Source organism: Sus scrofa, chromosome 13 (assembly GCF_000003025.6).
Source record: "Sus scrofa isolate TJ Tabasco breed Duroc chromosome 13, Sscrofa11.1, whole genome shotgun sequence".
In the NCBI taxonomy this organism is placed as follows: domain Eukaryota; kingdom Metazoa; phylum Chordata; class Mammalia; order Artiodactyla; family Suidae; genus Sus; species Sus scrofa.
The window spans coordinates 14883673-14905516 of NC_010455.5; the positions used below are offsets into that span (position 1 = coordinate 14883673).

Below are 21844 nucleotides of genomic sequence, written 5' to 3' on the forward strand. Positions count from 1 at the left end.
ATTGTATGTACTCCTGGTATACATCTTATCCATATTTTGTTAGATTTGTATCTAAGTATTTCATTTATTCAGATCTTCTTTGATTTCTTTCATCAGTTTGTAATTTTCCTGGTATATATCTTATCTGTATTTCGTTAGATTTATATCTAAGTATTTCATTTTGAGAGATGTTAATATAAGTGGTAATGTGTTTTCAGTTTCAAATTCCACTTGGCATTGTTGGTAAGTAGGAAAGAAATTGACTTTTGTGTGTTAACCTTGTATTTCTCAACCTTGCTATTATCTCACTTGTTTGTTCCAGGAGTATTGTCCTTGATTCCTTTGGATTTTCTGCTTAGATGACCATGTCTTCCACAAACAATATGCACATTCTTTTTCTCACACTATCCTCCATCATGTTCCATCACAAGTGATTTGATATAGTTCCCTGTGCTATACAGTAGGATCTCACTGCTTATCCACTCCAAATGCTTTTTTCTTTATTTTTGGAATTCAAACAGGTCATGCCTAAGTGTAGTTTTTATTGACATTTATCCTGTTTGGTGTTCTGTGAAATTCCTGGAGCTGTGGTTTATATTTGACATTAACTTAGGGGAAATTCTCAGAATTGCTTCAAATATTTCTTCTATCTCTTTCTCTCTTTATTTTCCTCCTGGTATTTCCATTACACATGTTACACTTTTATATTTGTCCCATAGATCTTGGGATTCTGTTTAGCTGTTTTTTGGTCTTTTTTTCTCTTTGTTTTTCAGTTTTAGAAGTTTCTGTTGATAGATCCACAGATTCAGAGTCTTTCCTCAGCTGTGTCCAATCTGCTTATGAACCCATCAAAGGCATTCCTTTGTTTCTAGTACAGTGTTTTGATCTCTGGCATTCTTTTTATTTTTCTTAGAATTTCCATATCTTTGCTTATATTAGCTATCTGTTCTTAAATACTGTTTACTTTTAACTTCAGAGTCCTTAGTATAGTATTTGGTCATTCCAACATTTCCACCATATCTGAGCCTGCTTTCAACTCTTACTCTATAATTTCAGACTGTATTTTGCCTTTTAGTGTGTCGTGTAATATTTTTATGGAAAGGTGATGATGGTGTACTAAGTAAAAGGAACTGTGGTAAAAAGAGGCCTTCAAAAGTGCAGTAGTAAGGTGTGTGGGGCTAGGGGAGGCATTCTGTAGTCCTGTGCTTGGGTCTCAGTTCTGGGCTTTGAGCTTGCGTCATGAGTGCTTCTTTATTTATTTTTTACCCCGTTAGGAGGTACATGATGGCTAAAAGGGGCTGGAGTTGGATATTTCCCTTCCCAGAGGTTGGTTAGGCTCTGAAAAATCCCCAGTAGGTTAGCTTTCAGTAAAACAATTTCTCTGAGGGCAGGGCTTGTTAAGAAGCGCTGAAGGCTCTGGCACATTTCACAATGGTTCCTTTTCTCTCCCAGTGCCTGAAGCATAAGGGGATTTTCCCCTGTCTTCACTGGGAGAACCTGGTAGAGCTGCTGGAGTAAAACCACCAAGTATGTCCCTCTCCCCAGTGACTGGGTCTTCCTGGATTTCCTGTGTCTCAGGCTCATTCATACTGAGGCTTCAGAAGTTCATCAGTTACAGTTTATGCTTTCCTACCCTGGCATTGGTTCCTGTAGAAGTTTCTACTCCAGTAAATTCTGGTTCTTTGTATTTGCTAATAGGCAATTTGTCTCTCTAAATATGGGGGCAGTGGTTTGCCCTGGGAACCCACTTCTCTGAGTGAGGGATCCAAGAGGAATTATTGATTTTTTCAGTTTGTTTAGCTTTTTACTTGTTGATAGGTTAGAGTGGTCACTTCTAGGCTCCTTAAACAGGCCGTATAGGAAACTGGACTAGCCTTTATGTTTTTGAGAAAATGCTCTCAGCTGTCACATTTAAAGAAGAATATACTGACAGTTTTCTGAGGCCGTGAATGGTAAGCTTTAGAAAAATTATTTAAAGAAGAGAAGTCATTGATTAATATTAATATTTTTATTTCTCTCTAATATGGTTGTGAAAAAAAAAAACTTTAACATCTCTTATGGGTCATGAGGCAGAACCACCTCTGCTCATTTGTTTTTTTTTGTTGTTGTTGTTGTTTTCACTCATTTGGAACATTTTCATTTTCTACCGGTAGCTCCTTTGCACTTTAAAAATATGATGTGGAAGAGGAAAATATGATCAGAAGAGGAGTAAAGGCTCTTTTAATTATCCAAGTCTACATTTCCTGTTAACTGCTTTTCACTCTGTGTGTGAGGGTCCTTACATGCAGAGATTTCTGAAGTGAGGAAATTAAACCTTTCTCACTAGGGAGAATTCAGCTCTTAAAAAGTAGTTAATGTTGCTAAAGTTGAACACAGACCTACTGTTACTAACAGGGAACATGCTAGTAATTGTTATGTTTTAAAATATTACATCAGAATTTCCCTTTGGCATTTGAACTGAGAGTGGTTCTGTTACATTGGGAGATGGCTCTGCAACTTTTGCACATAGAAAATTCCCTGAACAACAGTTTGAATATTTCTGTTCCCAATTCATCTCCCTACTGGAAATTTTACATAAGAATGACTTCTGATTTGAGGAGAAACATAAATTTCTATTCTGTTATCATTAATTCTCAATATATGATCAAGCTCCTGTGGATCCAATTGTAGTTTTTATGTTTCTCTTTGTGTGGTTTTAAAGAGAAAAAATTTTAAATACAATAAAGCTTATTCTGTCTTTTAATGATCAGCTTACACTGGGCTTTTATAAATCTAAAATGCATTGTGGAATTTCAGTGATCTTATTTTTCCTCTATCTTAATATTTTGCTATTTCATCATTACCAATAATTTTCAACTATGCTTAAAAGAATAAAATATTTAAATGGAAAAATGATGGAATCACTTAGAAAGATGATACAATAGTGAAATATATCCCTGAACTATTTTTCCTAATATTGCAAGGGTTAAGATCTCTCTCTCTCTCTCTCTCTCATACACACACACACACCAATTAGCTAAAATGGAAAAGAGCATTGTTGATTATGTTATCTGTTTTAGAAGCTTTATTTATGTATATTATATTTTTTAAATCTCACAATAAACCAATTATTATTCCTGCTTTATAAATAAAGACACTGAGGTGTTTTATATCTCACATTGTCTAGTACAGTAACTTAATATGAGAAATAGTCCCTGCCTTAAAGGCACATTCTAGTCTTGTAGAGTGCTTAGACATAATACAGGGAAGAAATCTGTATGACAAGATGACAGTGGGTTTGCAAAAGAGGTGGATGTCTTCCTGGTTGGAAGAATCATCTATGATGTAGATGGTCTTACACATTTATCAATAGGGAGAAAGTGTGCTTTAGAAGAAGGAATTATTTAAGCATACATCTGAACATAGGATAAAGGACAGTTTACATGTGGCCAGACAATTGTGGGTACAAATACAATAAGTTGCTCTAGATTTGTGTTTCATGGAAATAATTTTTTACTGCAAAATTTGCTTTTAAATAGCAGGCATTTATTTACTCTTATATTATTGGCTACTTATTTTTTTTGTTCATTTTACATGTTAATTGTGCATTATAGTCCTATATTGATAAATTTCTGTGTATTTTTCTTTAATATTTAATGTAATCCTAACTTTACTATTAATGCCCATACCTCTTTCCATTTTTCATTACCACAGTATTAAGTTTTCTAAAACATACCTATGAATAAATATTTACATGTAACCTATTCAGTTATGGAATTCCAGATTGAATGTTTTCTAAAAATTCACCAGTTATGACAATAATTTTTACTAATACACACACCTATACTTTTTCACACATCAAAATATCTTGAAATAATTTTCTGTATGGTTGACCCTTGCATAACATGGGTTTGAATTGTGTGAGTCCACTTAAATGCAGATTTTCATGAATCCTCTTAATAAAATAAATATATGGAAAAATTTTTGGAGATTTTTGACAATAAATTCACCAATGAATTGCCTCGTCTAGAAATACTGAAAAAATTAAGGAAAAGTTAATATGTCATGAATGATTAAAATATATGTAAATAAAATAAAAAGTAAACAAATAGGACCTAATTAAGCTTACAAGATTTTGAACAGCAAAGGAAAGCATAAACAAAATGAAAAGACAACATGCAGACTTGGCATAAATATTTCAAATGATGCAACCAACAAGGGCTTAATTTCCAAAATATATAAACGACTTGTACAGCTCAATGACAACAACAATGACCCCAATTTAAAAATGGGCAGAAAATCTAAATAGACATTTCTCCAAAGAAGAATGGCAGATTGCCAATAGACACATGAAAAGATGCTCATCATGCTAATTAATAGAGAAATGCAAATCAGAACCACAGTGTGGTATCACCTCACACCAGTGAGAGTGGACAGCATCAAAAAGTCTACAAAGAGTAAATGTTGAAAAGGGTGTGGAGAAAACAGAATCTTCCTACACTGTTGATGAGTATGTAAATTGGTACAGCCACTATGGAGAACAGTATGGAAGTTCCTCAAAAAACTAAAAATAGAGTTGCCATATGATCTACCCACTCCTGGGCATATGTCCAGAGAAAACTCTAATTTGAAAAGATACATGCACCCCTATGTTCATAGCAGCACTGTTTAAATAGCCAAGACATGGACGCATCCTAAATGTCCATTGACAGATGAATGAGTAAAGAAGATATAGCATATATACACAGTGGAATATTGCACAGCCATAAAAATGAAATAATACCATTTGCAGCAACATGGATGGACTTAGAGATTATCATACTATAAACAGAAAAAGACAAATATATGATATCACTTATATGTGGAATCTCAAGTATGACACAAATGAACTAATCTACAGAAACAAACTCATAGACATAGAGAAAGAGACATGTGGTTGCCATGGGGACAGGAGTAGGGGCTATGGATTGGGAGTTTAGGGTTAGCAGATGCAAACTATTACATATAGAATGGATGAACTGTAAGGTCCTACGGTATAGCCCAGGGAATTTATTCAGTATCCTGTGATGAATCATAATGGAAAGGAATTTGAAAAAGAATATGTCTGTGTGTGTGTGTGTAGCTAAATCTTTGCTGTAGAGCAGAAATTAATACAACATTGGAAATCAACTATACTTTAAATAGAATAAACTTAATAAAATAAAATAAATAGACCAGTAAATGTACTAGTCTATTTTATCATTTACTACCATAAAATACATGCTGATCTATTCTAAAAAGTTAAAATTTATCAAAATATACTCAAACACATAATTGTACACACCACCATTGACAGTGCAGAGAAATGTAAACATATGTAAAGATGCATGTTAAATAATCACATAAAATTAACACTAGTACATATTGTATCATGCTAATAACTTTATAATCATCTCCTGTTGCCGCCATGGTGAGCTCAAGTGTAGTGCACATCTGCTTAAAATGCTGTGACCTTCACGTGAGCAGTTCATCTCTCCACTAAGTTGCATATTAGAGTACAAAGTGGTCTCATGGTTCTCACATATTTCATTGTGTTTAGTGTAATACTGTAAACCCTGAACAACACCATGGGGCCCACACAGTGCTACTTGTGATGCTAGGAAGTTCTAAGAAGTCATGACATGACAAGGGAAAGTTGAATTGCTTGATAAGTACTTTAGACTGAGGTCTTCAGCTGACATTGCCACCATTTCAAGATGGATGAATCTAGCCACTGTTAAAAAAGAAAAGGAGATTTGTGGAGCCATAGCTGTGGCTGCACCAGCATGCATGAAAACTGTGCACATTTTTCACAATACCTTTTTATCTGGCGTGAAAAATGCAGCCTTAATGTGCGTTTTAACAAGGTTGCTATCAGAAAGACATACTTGTAGACTCTAATATGATCTGAGAAAAAGTGAGGTCATTCTTTGACAACTTAAAGCAAAAGGAAGTGAAGGATCTAAAGCTGGAGAATTTAATGGCAGCAAAGGGTGGTTTTATAGTTTTAGAAAGAGGTTTGGCTTAAGAAATGTCAAGATAATAGGAGAAGCAGCAGACATGTTCCCAGACACCATTAAGAAAGTCACTGAGGAGAAAGAATGTCTGCCCAAGCAGGTTTTTAATGCAGATTAAAGTGCCCTATTCTGAAAAAAATAAAAAATAAAAATGCCACAAAGGACATTTGTTAGTAAGGAAGAGAAGCCAGCACCAGCATTTAAGGTAGAAAGAGCTAGCTAACTCCGTGGTGCTGTGCAAATGCAGTTCGGTTTCTGGTCAGGACTGCCCTTATCTATAAATCTGCCAACCCCTGATCTTTGAAGGAAAAATTAAACACCAGCTGCCAATCTTTGGTTGTACAACAAGAAGGCCTGGACAACGAGAAGCCTTTTTCTGGATTCCTTTCATCAATGCTTTGTCCCTAAAGTTAGGAAGTGCCTTACCAATAAGGGAATCCCTTTTAAAGTTCTTTTGATTTAGATAATGCCTCTAGCCACCCAGAACTATATGAATTAACACTGAAGACATAAAAGTGAGTTACTTGTCCCCAGACTCAAAGTCTGTAATTTAGCTTCTAGATCAGGGCACCATAAGGACCTTAAGGCTCATTACATTGTGTGCTCTATAGGAAGAATTGTCACCACCATGGAAGAGAATTTTGATTGAACGTCATGGAAGACTAGAAGGATACACCATTGAAGATATCACTGTTTTTACTGAAAAGCCGTGAAATATATCATGCCCAAAACAATAAATTTCTGCTGGAGAAAACAGTGACCATGTGCACATGAATTCACAAGATTTACAACAGAGCCAATCAAGGAAATCATGAAAGAGATTGTGGGTATGTCAACAAAAGATGGGTTAAAGGATTTCGAGTTATGACACACTAGGCACTAGAATCACTAAATAAAGTTACAGAGCCACTAGATACCGCACCAGAAGAATTAACAGAAGACTTGATGGAGGTGAGTAACTCCCAAACAGTGCCAGATGATGAGGAAGATGCAGAAGAAACAGAGCCAAAAAACAATATCAGACAATCTAGCAGAAGTTCTCCAGTTACTCAAGCCTGCTTTTGACTTTTTTTTTTTTTTTTTTTTTTTTTTTTTTTGTCTTTTGTCTTTTTTAGGGCCGCACTTGTGGCATATGGAGGTTCCCAGGCTAGGGGTCTAATCAGAGCTGTAGCCGCCAGATCCGAGCCACACCAATGCCAGATCCGAGCAGCGTCTGTGACCTACATCACGGCAACACCGGAGCCTTAGCCCACTGAGCAAGGCCAGGGATTGAAACCGCAACCTCATGTTTCCTAGTCAGATTCGTTTCCACTGCGCTGCAAGGGGAACTCCTACTTTTGACTTTTTATGATATGGCCCCTTCCATGATACAGGCAAGGGAACCAAAGCAACTGGTGGAAGAATGATGGTATCACATAGAAACATTTTTGGAGAAGTGAAAAAGCAAAAAAGTCAGAAATTATGATGTTTTTCTATAAAGCTATGCCGAGTGTGCCTCCCTCTCCTGCCTTTCCTTCCACCTCCTCCACCTCTTCCGCCTCTGCCACTCCTGAGACAGTAACACCACCCCTCCTCTTCCTCCTCCTCCTCAGCCTGCTGAAGTGAAAATGACAAGGATAAAGTTCTTCATGATGATGCACTGCCATCTAATGACTAGTAAATTGTCATCATGCTGTACAGTTAATAAACGTATCTATTGTGTATTTTGTGAGTATCTCCATATGAAAATCTAATAATTGTATGGGAAGAACTATATGAGATGTTTTTGTGTCACTGTCATCACCAAGCATTCATCATGTAAAATAATGTATAAGGCTTGTATTGAAGTGGATGCCTGTGCTTACATAAGCACAAGATAAGTAATATTTAACATAAAATTAATCGTGTTGATTTTCTTAGTGTTTTATAAATTTGCTTTCAAAGAATTACATTATAGTACAGTGTAGCTCTCATAATTGGAAAACAGCATATCATCCTATCAACAGCCTGGTTTTTTTTGGTCATCTATTTTTTGTTAAAGTATTTAATAACATTTTTATTAAAGTATTTACTAAAGTATTTAATACTTTTTAATTACAGTATTTGCTTTACAGTAGTTTGTAAATTTCTGCTGTACAACATAGTGTCCCAGTCATACATTCTTTTTCTTTTCTATCTTCCATCATGTTCTATCCCAAGAGATTAGATACAGTTCTCTGAGCTGCACAGTAGGACCTCATTGCTTATCCATTCTACATGAATTGTAAGTGTTTTCCACACTGTTTTATCAGCATCACTCTAATATTGTATGTCATAAAAATTTTATTATGACTCATTCATTAGTGTATAAGTGAGGCTACTGTGAAGCAATCATATAAATTATACTAGGGTACCATAAAGCAGTCATATTGCTGCTGCTTTGTTATCAGTGCATGAATCCTTATACCTGTAAATAAATATGAACAAAAATTTCTTTTTCATATTGTATTTTCAGTTTTGGTGTGTAGTGTTAGTGATATGTATAACATCCTAAGTGTTTTGTATCATGTAAGATAATATTGATGTAGGTACTGACAGATGATTCATCTTATAAACAGATAGCATAAAATTATAGCATTGATGTATACAGTATTATAAATGTATTTTTGCTTTCTTATGATTTGCTTAATAAGATTTTCTTTTATCTAGCTTACTTTATTCTAAGAATACAGTATGTGATAAATATCCAAAATATGTGTTATATGGCTGTTTAAGTTATTGCTAAGACTTCCAGTCAACATTAGGCTGTTAGTAAGTTTCAGAGAAGTCCAAAGTCATACACAGATTTTCAACTGCACAAGTAGTCAGCACTCTTCACTCCCATGTTGTTCAAAGGTCAACTGTATTCTTTTTGATTGTAGTCTTCATTCTTGCTGAGTCTTTCTCTGAGCCACTGTTGGCAACACAGGGGCCCAAATAAGAGGCAACAGGCATAAAGATAACGGACTTGTAGTTGGTTGTATCCGTCCCCACTGCATATTATTTGCAGGGAGATGGTTAGCTCTACTCACTGTCAAAAGTATAGTGGGCATAGGATGAACCTTGACATCTCCTCAAGTGACATCCTCAGGCCGTGAAGTAAGGATGGAGTACATACCTTACAAGCCTATCACTAGGACTGAATAAGATATTGTCTCTATGAAGTCCTTATTCCATGTCTGACATGTAGTAAACGTGCAAGTAAAAGTAGATGGGATTTAATTCCAAGTCCTATACAATCCAGAGCACACAAGCTGCCAGCACCAGTAAATGAGATTCATTGGATGCTACCTTGAGGACTGCCAACCAGTCAATCAGATTTGAAGGAAAGGGGGTTGTCAAATAAGTATATGAATCTCCATTGTTACTATTTTGGATTACTTTGTTTCACTGAGCTCAGGGAGCTGAGTTTTTTTTAGCATTTTGATCCAAAGAACCACTGAAAACACCTATCACAGTATGCGGAAGTAGAAAATTCTAACTGTAATGTTGCATTTATTTGAACAGGAGTGTAGGCACTTTTTTGAAACAGCCATACTTTATTATCTTACAGACAAATCCAAAGCAGATGGCAAAGTTGCAGTGGTGGCCAAGAAAAGGGTAAGATGATGTTTTATTAAATATAATACACAGATTTCGAAATCCATATTATTAATACTATTTGATTAATATTTTAAAAAGAAAATGCAATTAATTAAAAACAAAGTGACATCAGTTTTTTTCTTCTAAAAGTTAGGTTGACACTAAAATTTAATATTTATTACTTATATCAATATTGTAAAATTATCAGATCCTAGAATAATAGAAAATTTTAAGTTAACAAATAGTTGCTTTTACCTGTATATACTCTCATATATTAAAATATTTTTATGTATCATGTTATTGTATTGTAAACTCTTCATAAAATTCAAATTATTAAAATTCACAGCTTAATATGGACTTTACCTTAAAATTAAGTAGAGAACTTCCACATCAGACATTTGTACAAATCTTTTTAATGAAATTTGTAAAGTCAAGACATTTTAAATTTTAAAAGAATATTAAAAATTTAACATGTCATGCTGTATATTGTATGCAGAGAGATGTTTATCTATACTCACTGTCAAAACTATGATTGGAATAGGATGAACCTTGACATCTCCTCAAGTGACAATATTCTTTACGGAACACCCCTGATAAAGAGAGTCAATGCCTAAAACAAAGTCTACTGGACAGATAATTTATTTGTGTCAGAAGAAAAAGAATTGTGATTGAAAGAAAAGCCTAAACTGTGCTGCTTCCCATGTTGAGTGCTGGGTTGACAGAGGGTGGACCCACAGAAGGTTTAGTATAACCTGGAGGAGTAAGGAGAGGATGTCAGGCTCAAACCTGCAGATGGATAGGCAGTGACATGAGCATCGTTTTTGTCTTCTCTGTAGGTATATTTTATGAGACCTTTTAAAATCCAATTTGGGGAGTTCCTGTTGTGGCTCAGCAGCTTAGCAACATTGGGAGTTCCCATTGTGGCTCAGTGGTCACGAACCTGACTAGTATCCATGAGGATGCAGGATTGATCCCTGGCCTCGCTCAGTGGGTTAAGGGTCCAGCAATGCTGTGAGCTGTGGTTTAGGTCACAGACACAGGTTGGATCCTGCATTGCTATGGCTGTTGAGTAGGATGGCAGCTGCAGCTCCTATTTGACCCCTAGCCTGGGAACTTCCATATGCCATGGGTGCGGCCCTAAAAAGACAAAAAAAAAAAAAAAAAAAAAGGAATGCAGTGTTCTTTCTGTGAGAATGTGGGTTCAATCCCTGGCTTCACTCAGTGGTTTAAGGATCCAGGATCCAGCTGTGGCATAGGCTGTAGATCCAGCTCGGATCTGATTTTGCCGTGGCTGTGGCATAGGCCTGTGGCTGCAGCTCTGATTTGACCCCTAGCCCAGGAACTTCCATATGCCGCAGGTGCAGCTGTGAAAAAAAAAAAAAACATTTTTTAAAATTCCAATTTGGAGAGTTCCTGCTGTGGTGCAATAGAATTGGTGGCATCTCTGGCGCACTGGTATTCAGGTTTGATCCCCAACCAGCACGGTGAGTTAAGGATCCAGTGTTGCCATGGCTGAAGTATAGGTTGCAACTGCAGCTCGGATCTGGTCCCTGGCCCAGGGAACTCCATATGCCATGGAGTGGCCAAAAAATAAAAAATCCAATTTTGTTTTATCCTTTTGGTTTGGGCCTTATAAAAGGAATCTGGACTTTTCATTGGCTGAATACTGTTGATGCACCTTTGCAGAAAAGAATTCAGGAATTCAGTATCATAGAAGACAGACAAGACTGCCGCTTAAAAAAGGAAGGAAATAGGACTTGTGTGTCTGAAGATTGAGACAGGAGTATGTGAAGTAGTGCAGGGCTGTTAATGTGGATAGAATTGTTGATTTCAGTCTCTGCTAAAGAATATCTGGCATAAAAGATTATAAAGATAATAACTAACATTTATATATATCACTTTATTTTTGCTAGTGATTTTCAATAAAAGCAGAACTGTCTCTAGGAACTGTCTGCTACTCAAAATGTGGCCCATGGACCAGAGCTGCCTGTGAACTATTTATTTATTGCTCTGCAATGAGATAAAAGCAAAAGCTGAGAGTAACCATTTAGAAATTTCTATGGTAATTTGACAGAGTAAGTTCTGTCTGTTGAATTTAATAAAATGGAACTTGTATTTTGTATGTTTTTGTTTTTTATTTCATTTTTCCCCAGTAACTTTTTAAAATATGAAAGTATAGATCTTAGAATCGGGGGGCAGGGGGAGGTAACTGGTCCTTTACTGCAGATAGTTCGAAAGATACTGAGATGAATGTTTTAGAATTTGTGAACATGTTTTGGGACATAGTAATTTGAGGGAATACAAGACATTTTATTGGGCAGAGGTTAGGGACACTAGAAATCTTGCAGTGCAGGGAACAGCACTGTGTAATGGGAACTGTCCGACATTACAAGTGATTTTTGAATATCCTGCTGGGCTCAACAAACTGCAGATGTAACTGTGTAGAGATTTAATGTAAAACCATACTGAAATATAACATACCAGACAAAAAGCCAAGGAATTTAGAGGATGTGTTATGGAGAAGAAAGCTGAAAGGGAATGAACATATTCTTCTTGAAATTATTGAATAATTTACTTATTTTCTACTCGACACATTTTAACGTCTTCAACCATATATTTACTTGTAAACAGTGGAAGTGTAGTTACTTAGAAACCATGGAAAACATTTACAAATATGTAAAAGGAAATTTGAGATGCTTTTTAAAACAGTTATGATCAAATGTTGCTAAATTAACAGTTACATGGAATATATTGATCTTATTGAATTAAAAAATAAGCATTTACAAATATTTTGTAGTGTTGCTACCCTCCATTTTTTTAGACTACTGACAAGAAATCTGTTATAAACATTACATATTGAAATTATTTTGGGTTAGCATATTGTTTTCCAGTCTTACTCTGATATAGACTTTAAAAGTCTACCTAAGTTTTTATGTACATCTTATATTGTTGTTCCTTTTTTTTTTTCTTTTTTCTTTTTAAAGTCATGGAAACTCCATATTGTTGTTTCTTTTTCCAAATTTATCAAGATACTCTTCCTCACCTATGGAAAGTTATGGTCAAGTTCTTTTCAAGTACTAGAGACTGACTGTATGTGCTGATATATTATGGAATTTCAAGAAAGGATATGTATATTTCTGGACATTTTGTTACTAGGTCATCCCATGTCATGGCACAGAGAATTATTCTCCCCATTGGGAATTGTTTTGGCAAGCTCGTGTTGGAAAATGCCAGACTTCTCATTTTCTATACTTCTCAGGCAATCTGTAATTTATTTTTGGAATATTATCTCTATTTCATTTAAGCTTAGTTTCTTTTCTCTTATCAGTTGCAAATGTCTGATCTTTTACTAAACGTGGTTTCTCTCCTTGTACCACTGCTTCCGCTGACATTTTCCCATAGATCCTATGCAGCATGACTGTGACCATCCTGCTTCACTTGCATCATGACAGGGATGACTAACATATATCTTATGGCTGATGTCTTCATATGTAGTTGTTCCTAAGCATATACAAAGAAAAATACATTGGTTTTTATTATAAACACATTTTTTCACTTTTTTAATAATGCTGTTACAGTCTTTTGAAATTATTCCTGTAGTCAGATGTACTAACTAGCACACAGACTATAGTACTGTGACAGGAGAGTCCAAACTACAGAGAATCGTACAGGATAGAAGTTCACCTCTATCATGTACCTGACCAAAGGGAGCCAGCAATTCAGGGTGGGACCAGGCCTTGCCCCACAAAGTCGCTCCCTCTGTCTTATTAGGGTATGGTCCTCATCTTTATGGTTGAAAGTTGATTGCACCAACACATCTACATTCTGGCCCATGGAGAGAAGTAAAGTAGAAAAGGAGTACAGATGATCTGTTGAATAAGAAAACCCAAAGCTGCACATGTCACTTCTCTCACATCCTGTTGGCAAAATTTAGTAACATGGCCATATCTGGTAGCAAAGGGAGGGAGTAGAATGCAGCTTCTAACTGAGCCAGTTTGCAAGGAGAGATTTTTTTAAAATTTATTTTATTGAAGTATAGTTGATTTACAAGGTTGTGTTAATTTCTGCTATACAGCAAATGACTCAGTTTTTGTATGTAACTATATATATTCTTTATATGTATAATTATACATTCTTATATATAGTTATATATATATATAACTATGTTCTTATATATTCTTTTTCATATTATTGAATTCATCTTTCATCATGATTTATTATAGGATATTGAATATAGTTTTCTGTGCTATACAGTAGGACTTTGTTGTTATCCATTCTATATGTAATAGTTTGCATGTGCTAACTCCAAACTCCCAATCCTTCCCTGTCGCTGTCACTCCCCCTTGGCAACCACATGTCTGTTCTCTATGTATATGAGTCTTGTTTCTCTTTCATAGAGAAGTTGATTTGTATCGTATTTTAGATCACACATATAAGTGATATCATATTTGACTTTTTCTTACTGACTTCACTTAGTATAAAAATCTCTAGGTCCATCCATATTGCTGCAAATAGCATTATTTCGTTCTTTTTTTTTTTTTTTTTTTTTTTTTGGTCTTTTTCTATTTCTTGGTCTTGGGCCGCTCCTGCGGCATATGGAGATTCCCAGGCTAGGGGTCCAATCAGAGCTGTAGCCACCAGCCTACACCAGAGCCACAGCAACGCGGGATCCGAGCCGCGTCTACAACCTACACCACAGCTCACGGCAACGCCGGATCGTTAACCCACTGAGCAAGGGCAGGGACTGAACCCGCAACCTCATGGTTCCTAGTCGGATTCGTTAACCACTGCGCCATGATGGGAACTCCTATTTCGTTCTTTTTTATAGCTGAGTAATATACCATTGTATATATGTACCACATCTTCTTTATACGTTCCTCTGTTGATGGACATTTAGGTTGTTTCCATGTCTTGGCTATTGTAAATAGTGCTTCTATGAACATTGGAGTACATGTATCTTTTCAAATGAATTTTGTCTGGATATACACCCAGGAGTAGGATTGCGGGATCATATGGCAATTCTATTTTTAGTTTTTTGAGAAACTTCCGTATGTTTTTCCTAAGTGGCTGCACCATTTGCATTCTCTGGTTAGGGTTTTAAATGATATTACTAAAAGAGTTTAGAGATTAGGGTTGCTAAAAGGAAGACAAAGAACCAGGATACTCCTGGTTAGTGGTCTAAGAGTTTCACATCAAGATAGGGAATGATAAGTTTCAAAGTATTTGTTATAAAAGAAGGTCACTAGGTTGTAAAAGATCTGCTATGTTTGAGAGACGCTTACACAGGCTGCCTCATTTGAGCCTCACAGTATCAGTAAGAAATAGGTATTACCATAACTGTTCTTACAAAGACACTGTTCCAGAGGTATTAAGTGACTTAACAGTTGTGTCAGAGCTGAGAGAGGAATCCAGGTCTCAGGGTCTGCAAGCCACGGTTTCATTAAGCAATTTTCTGGCTTCCTAAATCACTTTAGCATCTTTGAGATACTAAATCACTTTTTAGTGTCTTTTTTTTTTAGTATCTAAATCATTTAGTATATTAGACTCTTAAAGAATCTCAAATTTCATGCTTATGAAGGGGTGCATTCTAGCTTTTAAACAATACTTCATTTGTATAGTACTTTCAGATCACAAAGCCTTTCCACAAACATTGTCTTTTCTTTCAGACCCTATCAATGGAAGGCAGAGTAAACATTGCCATCATCATCATACAAAGGAGCTCATTATGGTTGGAGAGTTTCCCATGGCCACAAAGTTCCCCTTAGGTGCTTTTGTTAACCTTACTTAGTTTTCCTTAGTTGTTGAAAGTATTAGCAAGCTTAGCCTCAAGCTTAGTTTGAGTGAATAAAGTTTAGGTAGTTTTTATTTTTTGTGCATTTTAGTTCCATGGATATGTAGTAAAATATTTCTCTTAGGATTTAAGGACTTTTGAGACAAGCTTTAGAAGACTGCCCTTTCATTAAAACAAAATATGTTATATATGATTCACTTAACCTTTCTCCTATTGCTACTGGTGACACTTAGGTGAGACTCTTCCCGAGCGTAGCTTCTTGTCCTACCACATGTTTTGGATTGTTTCTTCAGAACAGTTCACAGGAGAAGGATTACTGAGAAAGGGATGGGAGCCTGTTGTCAGGTTGTAACACTCTCACCAACAGGCATGCAGATGCCACACTGTTGAGAGGCATACTAAAGATGTTGCCAGTCTACATAATACTCTATTACTGTTTTAGCCATATTTCTTTGACTTGAGGTAAATTGTCAGATTCATTAACAGCTGAGCCACAAAGGGGACCCTGATACATGACTAGATATAGATATTTAGGTAAATATGTATGCCTTGCATTTTTTAATCTGTATTTTGTTACGGGGGCCCCAACTGAGAACTTAGAAGGGAAGGGGGAAAAGACATTTTTCCTCCCCTACTAACCAGTTGCCTCAATGCCATTTATTGACTAATAAGTTATCTTTCCCTTTACTGTTTTTCTTTTATTATCTTATATAATATTCCTTCTTCATAATATAACATATAGCAGTTAACATGTCAAAATGTCTATATCTAGTCATGTGTCAGGGTCCCCTTTGTGGCTCAGCTGTTAATGAACCCGACTAGGATCCATGAGGATGCAGGTTCAATCCCTGGCCTCACTCAGTGGGTTAAAGATTCGGCATTGCCATGAGCTGTGGTGTAGGTCACAGACAAGGCTTGTTTCCTGCGTTGCTGTGGCTGTGGTATAGGCCAGAACCTGTACCTCTGATTTGACCCCTAGCCTGGGAACTTCTGTATGCTGCGGGTGAAGCCCTAAAAAGCAAAAAAATAAAGTAAAAAATAAAAAAAACCCTCATGTATCTAGTCTTAAAATAAATTCCAAATTGCCTTAGTTACTGTTTCTTTATTTTTAATGTATATGATCCTTTCTTTAATTGGTGATGCTTCATTGCTCTACCCCACAAACTGCCTTCTTATCAAATTCTCAAATACCAAGCCAGTATTTCTCCTTCCCTAAATCGTCCCAGGACCAGGTTCTATGAAACTGAAGAGCCACCTCTCTAGACCAGGACCTTCCAGAATTATTTAAAATTCCTGGTCCTAAACTATTTACTCTACCCTGCCTTGACTTTCCCATGGAAACCCCAACAAAGGCACAATTTAAGAAGTTTTAACAGCATACAGATGAACTTTAGAAATACTGAGTCAGGTCCCAAGAAAAGTTTTGTTGAGGTGATGGTTGGTATATAGAAAATCTATGTATTAATTTATAGAGAAATTACATGTTTGTAATACTAGGTGCACCCATGTAGTAACATAGCTTGTCTCTTTATTCATTTTGCTTTAGTTTTTCAGTGTAGAATATTATATATTTCTAATTAAGGCTAGCCCATGTATTTGTTTGTGACTAATTGGAAAGGATCTATTTTCAATTCTGTTTTTTAATTTTTTGGGCTTATATATAGAGAGAGAAGAGAGAGAGTGTGTGTGTGGGGGGGTACCTTTTTTTCCTAACAGTTTATTTTTATTAATGCAAAAAATGTTTAACTTATACCACCTTATAAGACAAAATTAGTGACTACTCTTTTGATATATGCATTTGTGTATGAAAATTCAAGCTATTATATTTTCGGATGAAAAATACATTTCCCCCCAATTATTGCAAAAATTCTTTATTATAAGCAGAAAATTTTCATTGCCCAATTGCAAGAGAAGTTGCTTAAATTTTATGACAATGTTTGGATATCTGTGCTAATTAATAAGCTTGCTTATTGATATAGAATTCATTTACTGCAACTCACTTGAATCATTTAGCTTTATATGCATCTTTCTACAAAGATAAATATTATAATAGATCTCTACTGCGGGCTTCTAGCCCTAGGCAGAGAGAAATCCCAGGAAAGAATAGTGAGCAGAGTAACCCCTTGGGAAGAGTCATAATCAGGCTTCAAAACTCCTTGATTCTGTTTGGATTTTGCTTGTAGGTATCGTTCACCTTTCCAAAGGCCAGTGTTCCCGAAACTTGACTTGTTCAGGCATTCCATTATCATTTTGCCATTTTCTTTTTCTTTTTTCTTTTCTTTTTTTTTTTTTTTTTTTTTTTTTTGTCTTTTTGCCTTTTCTAGAGCCACTTCCCCGGCATATGGAGGTTCCCAGGCTAGGGGTCTGATGGGAGCTGTAGCCGCCGCCCAATGCCAGAGCCACAGCAACGCAGCATCCGAGCCTCATCTGCAACCTACACCACAGCTCACGGCAATGCCGGATCCTTAACCCACAGAGCGAGGCTAGGGATAGATCCTGCAACCTCATGGTTCCTAGTCGGATTCGTTAACCATTGAGCCACCACGGGAACTCCTCATTTTGCCATTTTCTATACTGTTAGTTACTATAGTTTTCTTTCATTTGACTTACCTTTTTTCAATTTAATTTGTTTATTGAAGTAGAATGTAAACATAGTGAAATTAAGTGTAGAGATCTTAAAGTGTAGAGTTTGATGAGTTTTTCTTAAATGTATATATACCCATGTAACTACCATTCCAGATTAACGTTGAGAACATTTTCATTACCCCAAAAAATGTCCTAACCAAAATTTTAAAGTGTAAATGCACTCTTTTGATGTGCTTTACATTTTGAAATATATGTAAATAAACATGTCTTAATACAGAAAATTGTCCATGTATCACTTTAAGTCATCAATGGAAACCTTAACATATAAGGTTCTTTTCATACTAATTTCAGTTTCCCTATTCTCAAACTCTGTCCCACTGTAAGGCAGGGTTATGAAACAGCCTTCCAGGGGAGGGATTTTTAATGAGATATTGTTTAGTAACTTAATAACTAAACCTGCCTAGGTTGCAAGATTTACTTCTTTTATGTTTTTTTTTTTTTTTAATTTTTATGACTGCACCCATGGCATATGGAAGTTCCCAGACCAGGGACTGAATGTGAGCTGCAGACCTACACAGCTGTGAGCTGTGACCTACACCACAGTTGTGGCAGTGCTGGATCCTTTAACCCACTGCGTTGGGCTGAGGATCAAACCTGTACCTCCACAGCTACCAGAGCCACTGCAGTTGGGTTCTTAACCCACTGCTCCATGGCAGGAACTCCTTACTCTTTTATCTTGACTTGCAATCTATAGGAATTCCATAGAATAATTATTCATAGAAAATATTAAAATTAGACAAAATGAATTAATTACTGGTATCCAAAGCCTTTTATATATGATTTATGAAAGCAAGCAAAGACCCCTTTATTTAGAGTACCTATTTTCTGGTGTGGATAATGGTATTTGTTTCTTAAATAGGAAAATCTTCTTTGGGACTTGTATATTTGCTTAAACACCCCCTCCTTTTTTGTTTTTTATTTGACTCAGTTTATGAATCTGAGCAACCAAGCTCATCTCCTTGTAGTTTTCTTAAGATGGGCCGTGGGAGGAGCTGGGAATAGAGGGAAGCATGCATCAGTGTGAGTATAACAGAATAGAAAACCACTTTGTTTTTCTTCCCTGGAGGTAAAACAAGGAAATCCTAGTATGAGGACCATGCTGCTCTCCAGGCTCACAGATTGTAGTCCGAAAGGTGTTGGCCAGAAACTGGCTTTCAAATAGTAGGTTTTCTATTTATGGGTTGCTGGTGTCTCTTGTTGCTATTGTAGGGGTTGCACATTTGAGGGGTGCTTTGCAAGGTTGCCAGTTTAGGGAATTACCCTAAACCATAGACGTGTCCCAGTGCACTGACTTATCTGAAAAAATCCAGTTTAGTTGTGCAGATCTGGTACTTGGTAAACAGAAGTTAATCTTTATCAGTAATATTCTCTCTTAACTTTTAAGAATTTTTTTCATCCTGACTATTAAAAGACAAAAAGTGGAATTCTCTGGTGGTGCAGGGAGTTAAGGATCCAGCATTGTTGCTACTATAGCTTGGGTTGCTGCTGTATTGCAAGTTCAATCCCTGGCCCAGGAACTTCTGCATGCACAAGTGCTGCAAACAAACAAACAAAAGCCTCCAGAGTATACTTTTTTTTAAAATGACTACTTTATAATAATAGGAGATTGTACTAATTTTTGTTTCTCTACACATAATGTCTATTTGAAAATTCAATCCAGTTATTATTAATTCACTTGGAATTTGAGTTTAGTGATACTTAAAATCTGGTGTCACAGATTCCAGAAATTTAAAACTGTTCAACCATAACTCTACGTTTTCAATTCTGTATTTTAACTTTGAGCCAGAAGGCAATAAAAATAATTCTACAAAATATTATTGCTCTTTTGTTAAACAAAAACCCCTTCACCTTGAGTTCTGTTAATCACGTGAAGAATAGATGTTGTCCTTTGTTATTTGGGACTAAAGGTTGTATTACATAGTCTGTTTCAATTTTGTTGATTATAATTCATTGTAAGTATAAACCTTCTCTCATCCAGAGACACATAAATTACCTCTCCAGCGTCAAGCTACACACAAGATAAATCTGGGTTTATTCTAAAGTTTGGGATATTTCTTATTCAACAGCTTCCTCATCCTGCTTCATTAAAACCAAAACCAGTATTGCTAACTGATAGAAGTATTTTTATTGATATAATGTACAATAGGAATTTGAACAATGAATTTATTTTATAGATTACAGATATTGAACTAGATACTAAAATGATCTTTCTATGCCTCATAGTAATAACTACTATTTCTCTATTTGCAAAGGGAGATTGTTTTCACTGAGAAAAAATATGCCATTGAAAATTAATAGAATTTACTTATGGCTTATTAGGATTAGTCTATAATTTCAATTTTAAACATTTGGCTTCTGCCCACAAGTTTATCTGTACTCCCCCACATACTAAGAACATAGTCCCCCAGACCAAACAAAGGAAGGTGTATCCTCCATGTGCTTCCATGAATCTAGGTGCAAGAATGTCTTATTTCAACCTCTGGGATCCTCAGAGAGCTGATGTAAAGGCTCAGTCCAAATAAAAATGTTTAAATAGTCTTTTTTTTTTAAAAAAAAACTGTGCTATTGTACAGAGTATCTATTCCTGTGTAGAAGAAAGAGCATCTTCCTTTGCAGTATTGTTGAGGATAAATGTTCAGAATATTTGAGCGATTGTGGGTCAAACAATCAAGCCAGTTACCCTGAGGGAGAGAAAAATGGTAAAACAGATAATGAAGGTCTCAATGTTTATTCTTGTTTTGTTGTTGTTGTTTACACCCAAGGCATATAAAAGTTCCCAAGCCGGGGATCAAACCCCTGCCACCGTAGTAACCAGAGCTACAGTAGTGACAATACCAGGTCCTTAACCCTCTGAGCAGCCAGGAAAAAAAGGTATAATATGAGGACTATAATCATTGATTGATCTCTGTGCATCACTTTTTTAGAATTAAATTGAAATATGTAGATTCTAGAAAGTCTTCCTTAGAAACACTATTTTTTCCCCCAACATTTCTCTTGCTAAAATATCTAATGACATTAGGAAAAGCTATACACAAATAGAAATTGTTTTCAACAGACTTGGATTTTTAAACAGTGTCCAATTGTAGGTCAAATAATCTAGTTTATCAACTTCATTCATTTAGGTAAACAACTACCTAAGTTCTGTTCTTCTGCTTTCCGTGGGGCTCTTTCCTCCCTAGATGCTCTGTTCCTATTTGTCTTTTGAGCTCTGAAGCTCTCTGTAGACATGAGTGCCATTTGTACTATTTTTAAAAAAATAAACTTCCTGAAGTTCTGTGTTCTATCACTGGTATAGATGGATGGTCAAAGACTATTTTAAAAAATCAAGTGCAAGGCTTTAAAATTTATCAGTGAAGTTCATAACCCTAGAATTTCCTGAAAGTGTCCTGTTCTTTCTATCCTCAGCGAAGATTGGAAGGTGTTAATAGAAGACCTTTTCATGCCTTCTGTTTAAAGGAGTATAGTGGCCAATTTCTGTTTTTAGGGAAAATATTCTCCTGTGTCTCAGCTCACTGCTTGAACACACACTCCAGTGTTTTCTCTGGTAAGCCTCTCAAAGCAGAGAATCCACAGTGCTTTAGTGTGAACTTACATATGGCTGGAGAGAGTGCAAGATGTTTTTAAGTTGTATTGCCAGGGACTGATCTCTGATATTGTCCAAATCTCACAAGAATACTCCTTTAGTAAAGACTGAAGCATTGGTCATTGACGGACATTTAGGTAAGAAACACTATGTTTGTAGATGATCTATTGAAATTGTGTTTAAAATAGGGCTAGAAAATGATTGTTTCAACCTTCCCTCCTCTTCAAAGAGGTGTTAAAAACAAATATTATC

General features: G+C 35.9%; 1 protein-coding gene across 3 annotated transcripts in view; it reads left to right on the forward strand.

The window, feature by feature from the left end:
* Window positions 1–21844, forward strand: part of ZCWPW2 (zinc finger CW-type and PWWP domain containing 2) — a 141941-nt gene that overhangs the window by 98209 nt on the left and 21888 nt on the right. For all 3 annotated transcript variants that reach the window (XM_021071484.1, XM_021071483.1, XM_021071485.1), the window contains exon 5: window positions 9544–9590. In XM_021071484.1, coding sequence (XP_020927143.1) covers window positions 9544–9590 — 47 coding nt within the window. The remainder of the gene's footprint in view (window positions 1–9543; window positions 9591–21844) is intronic.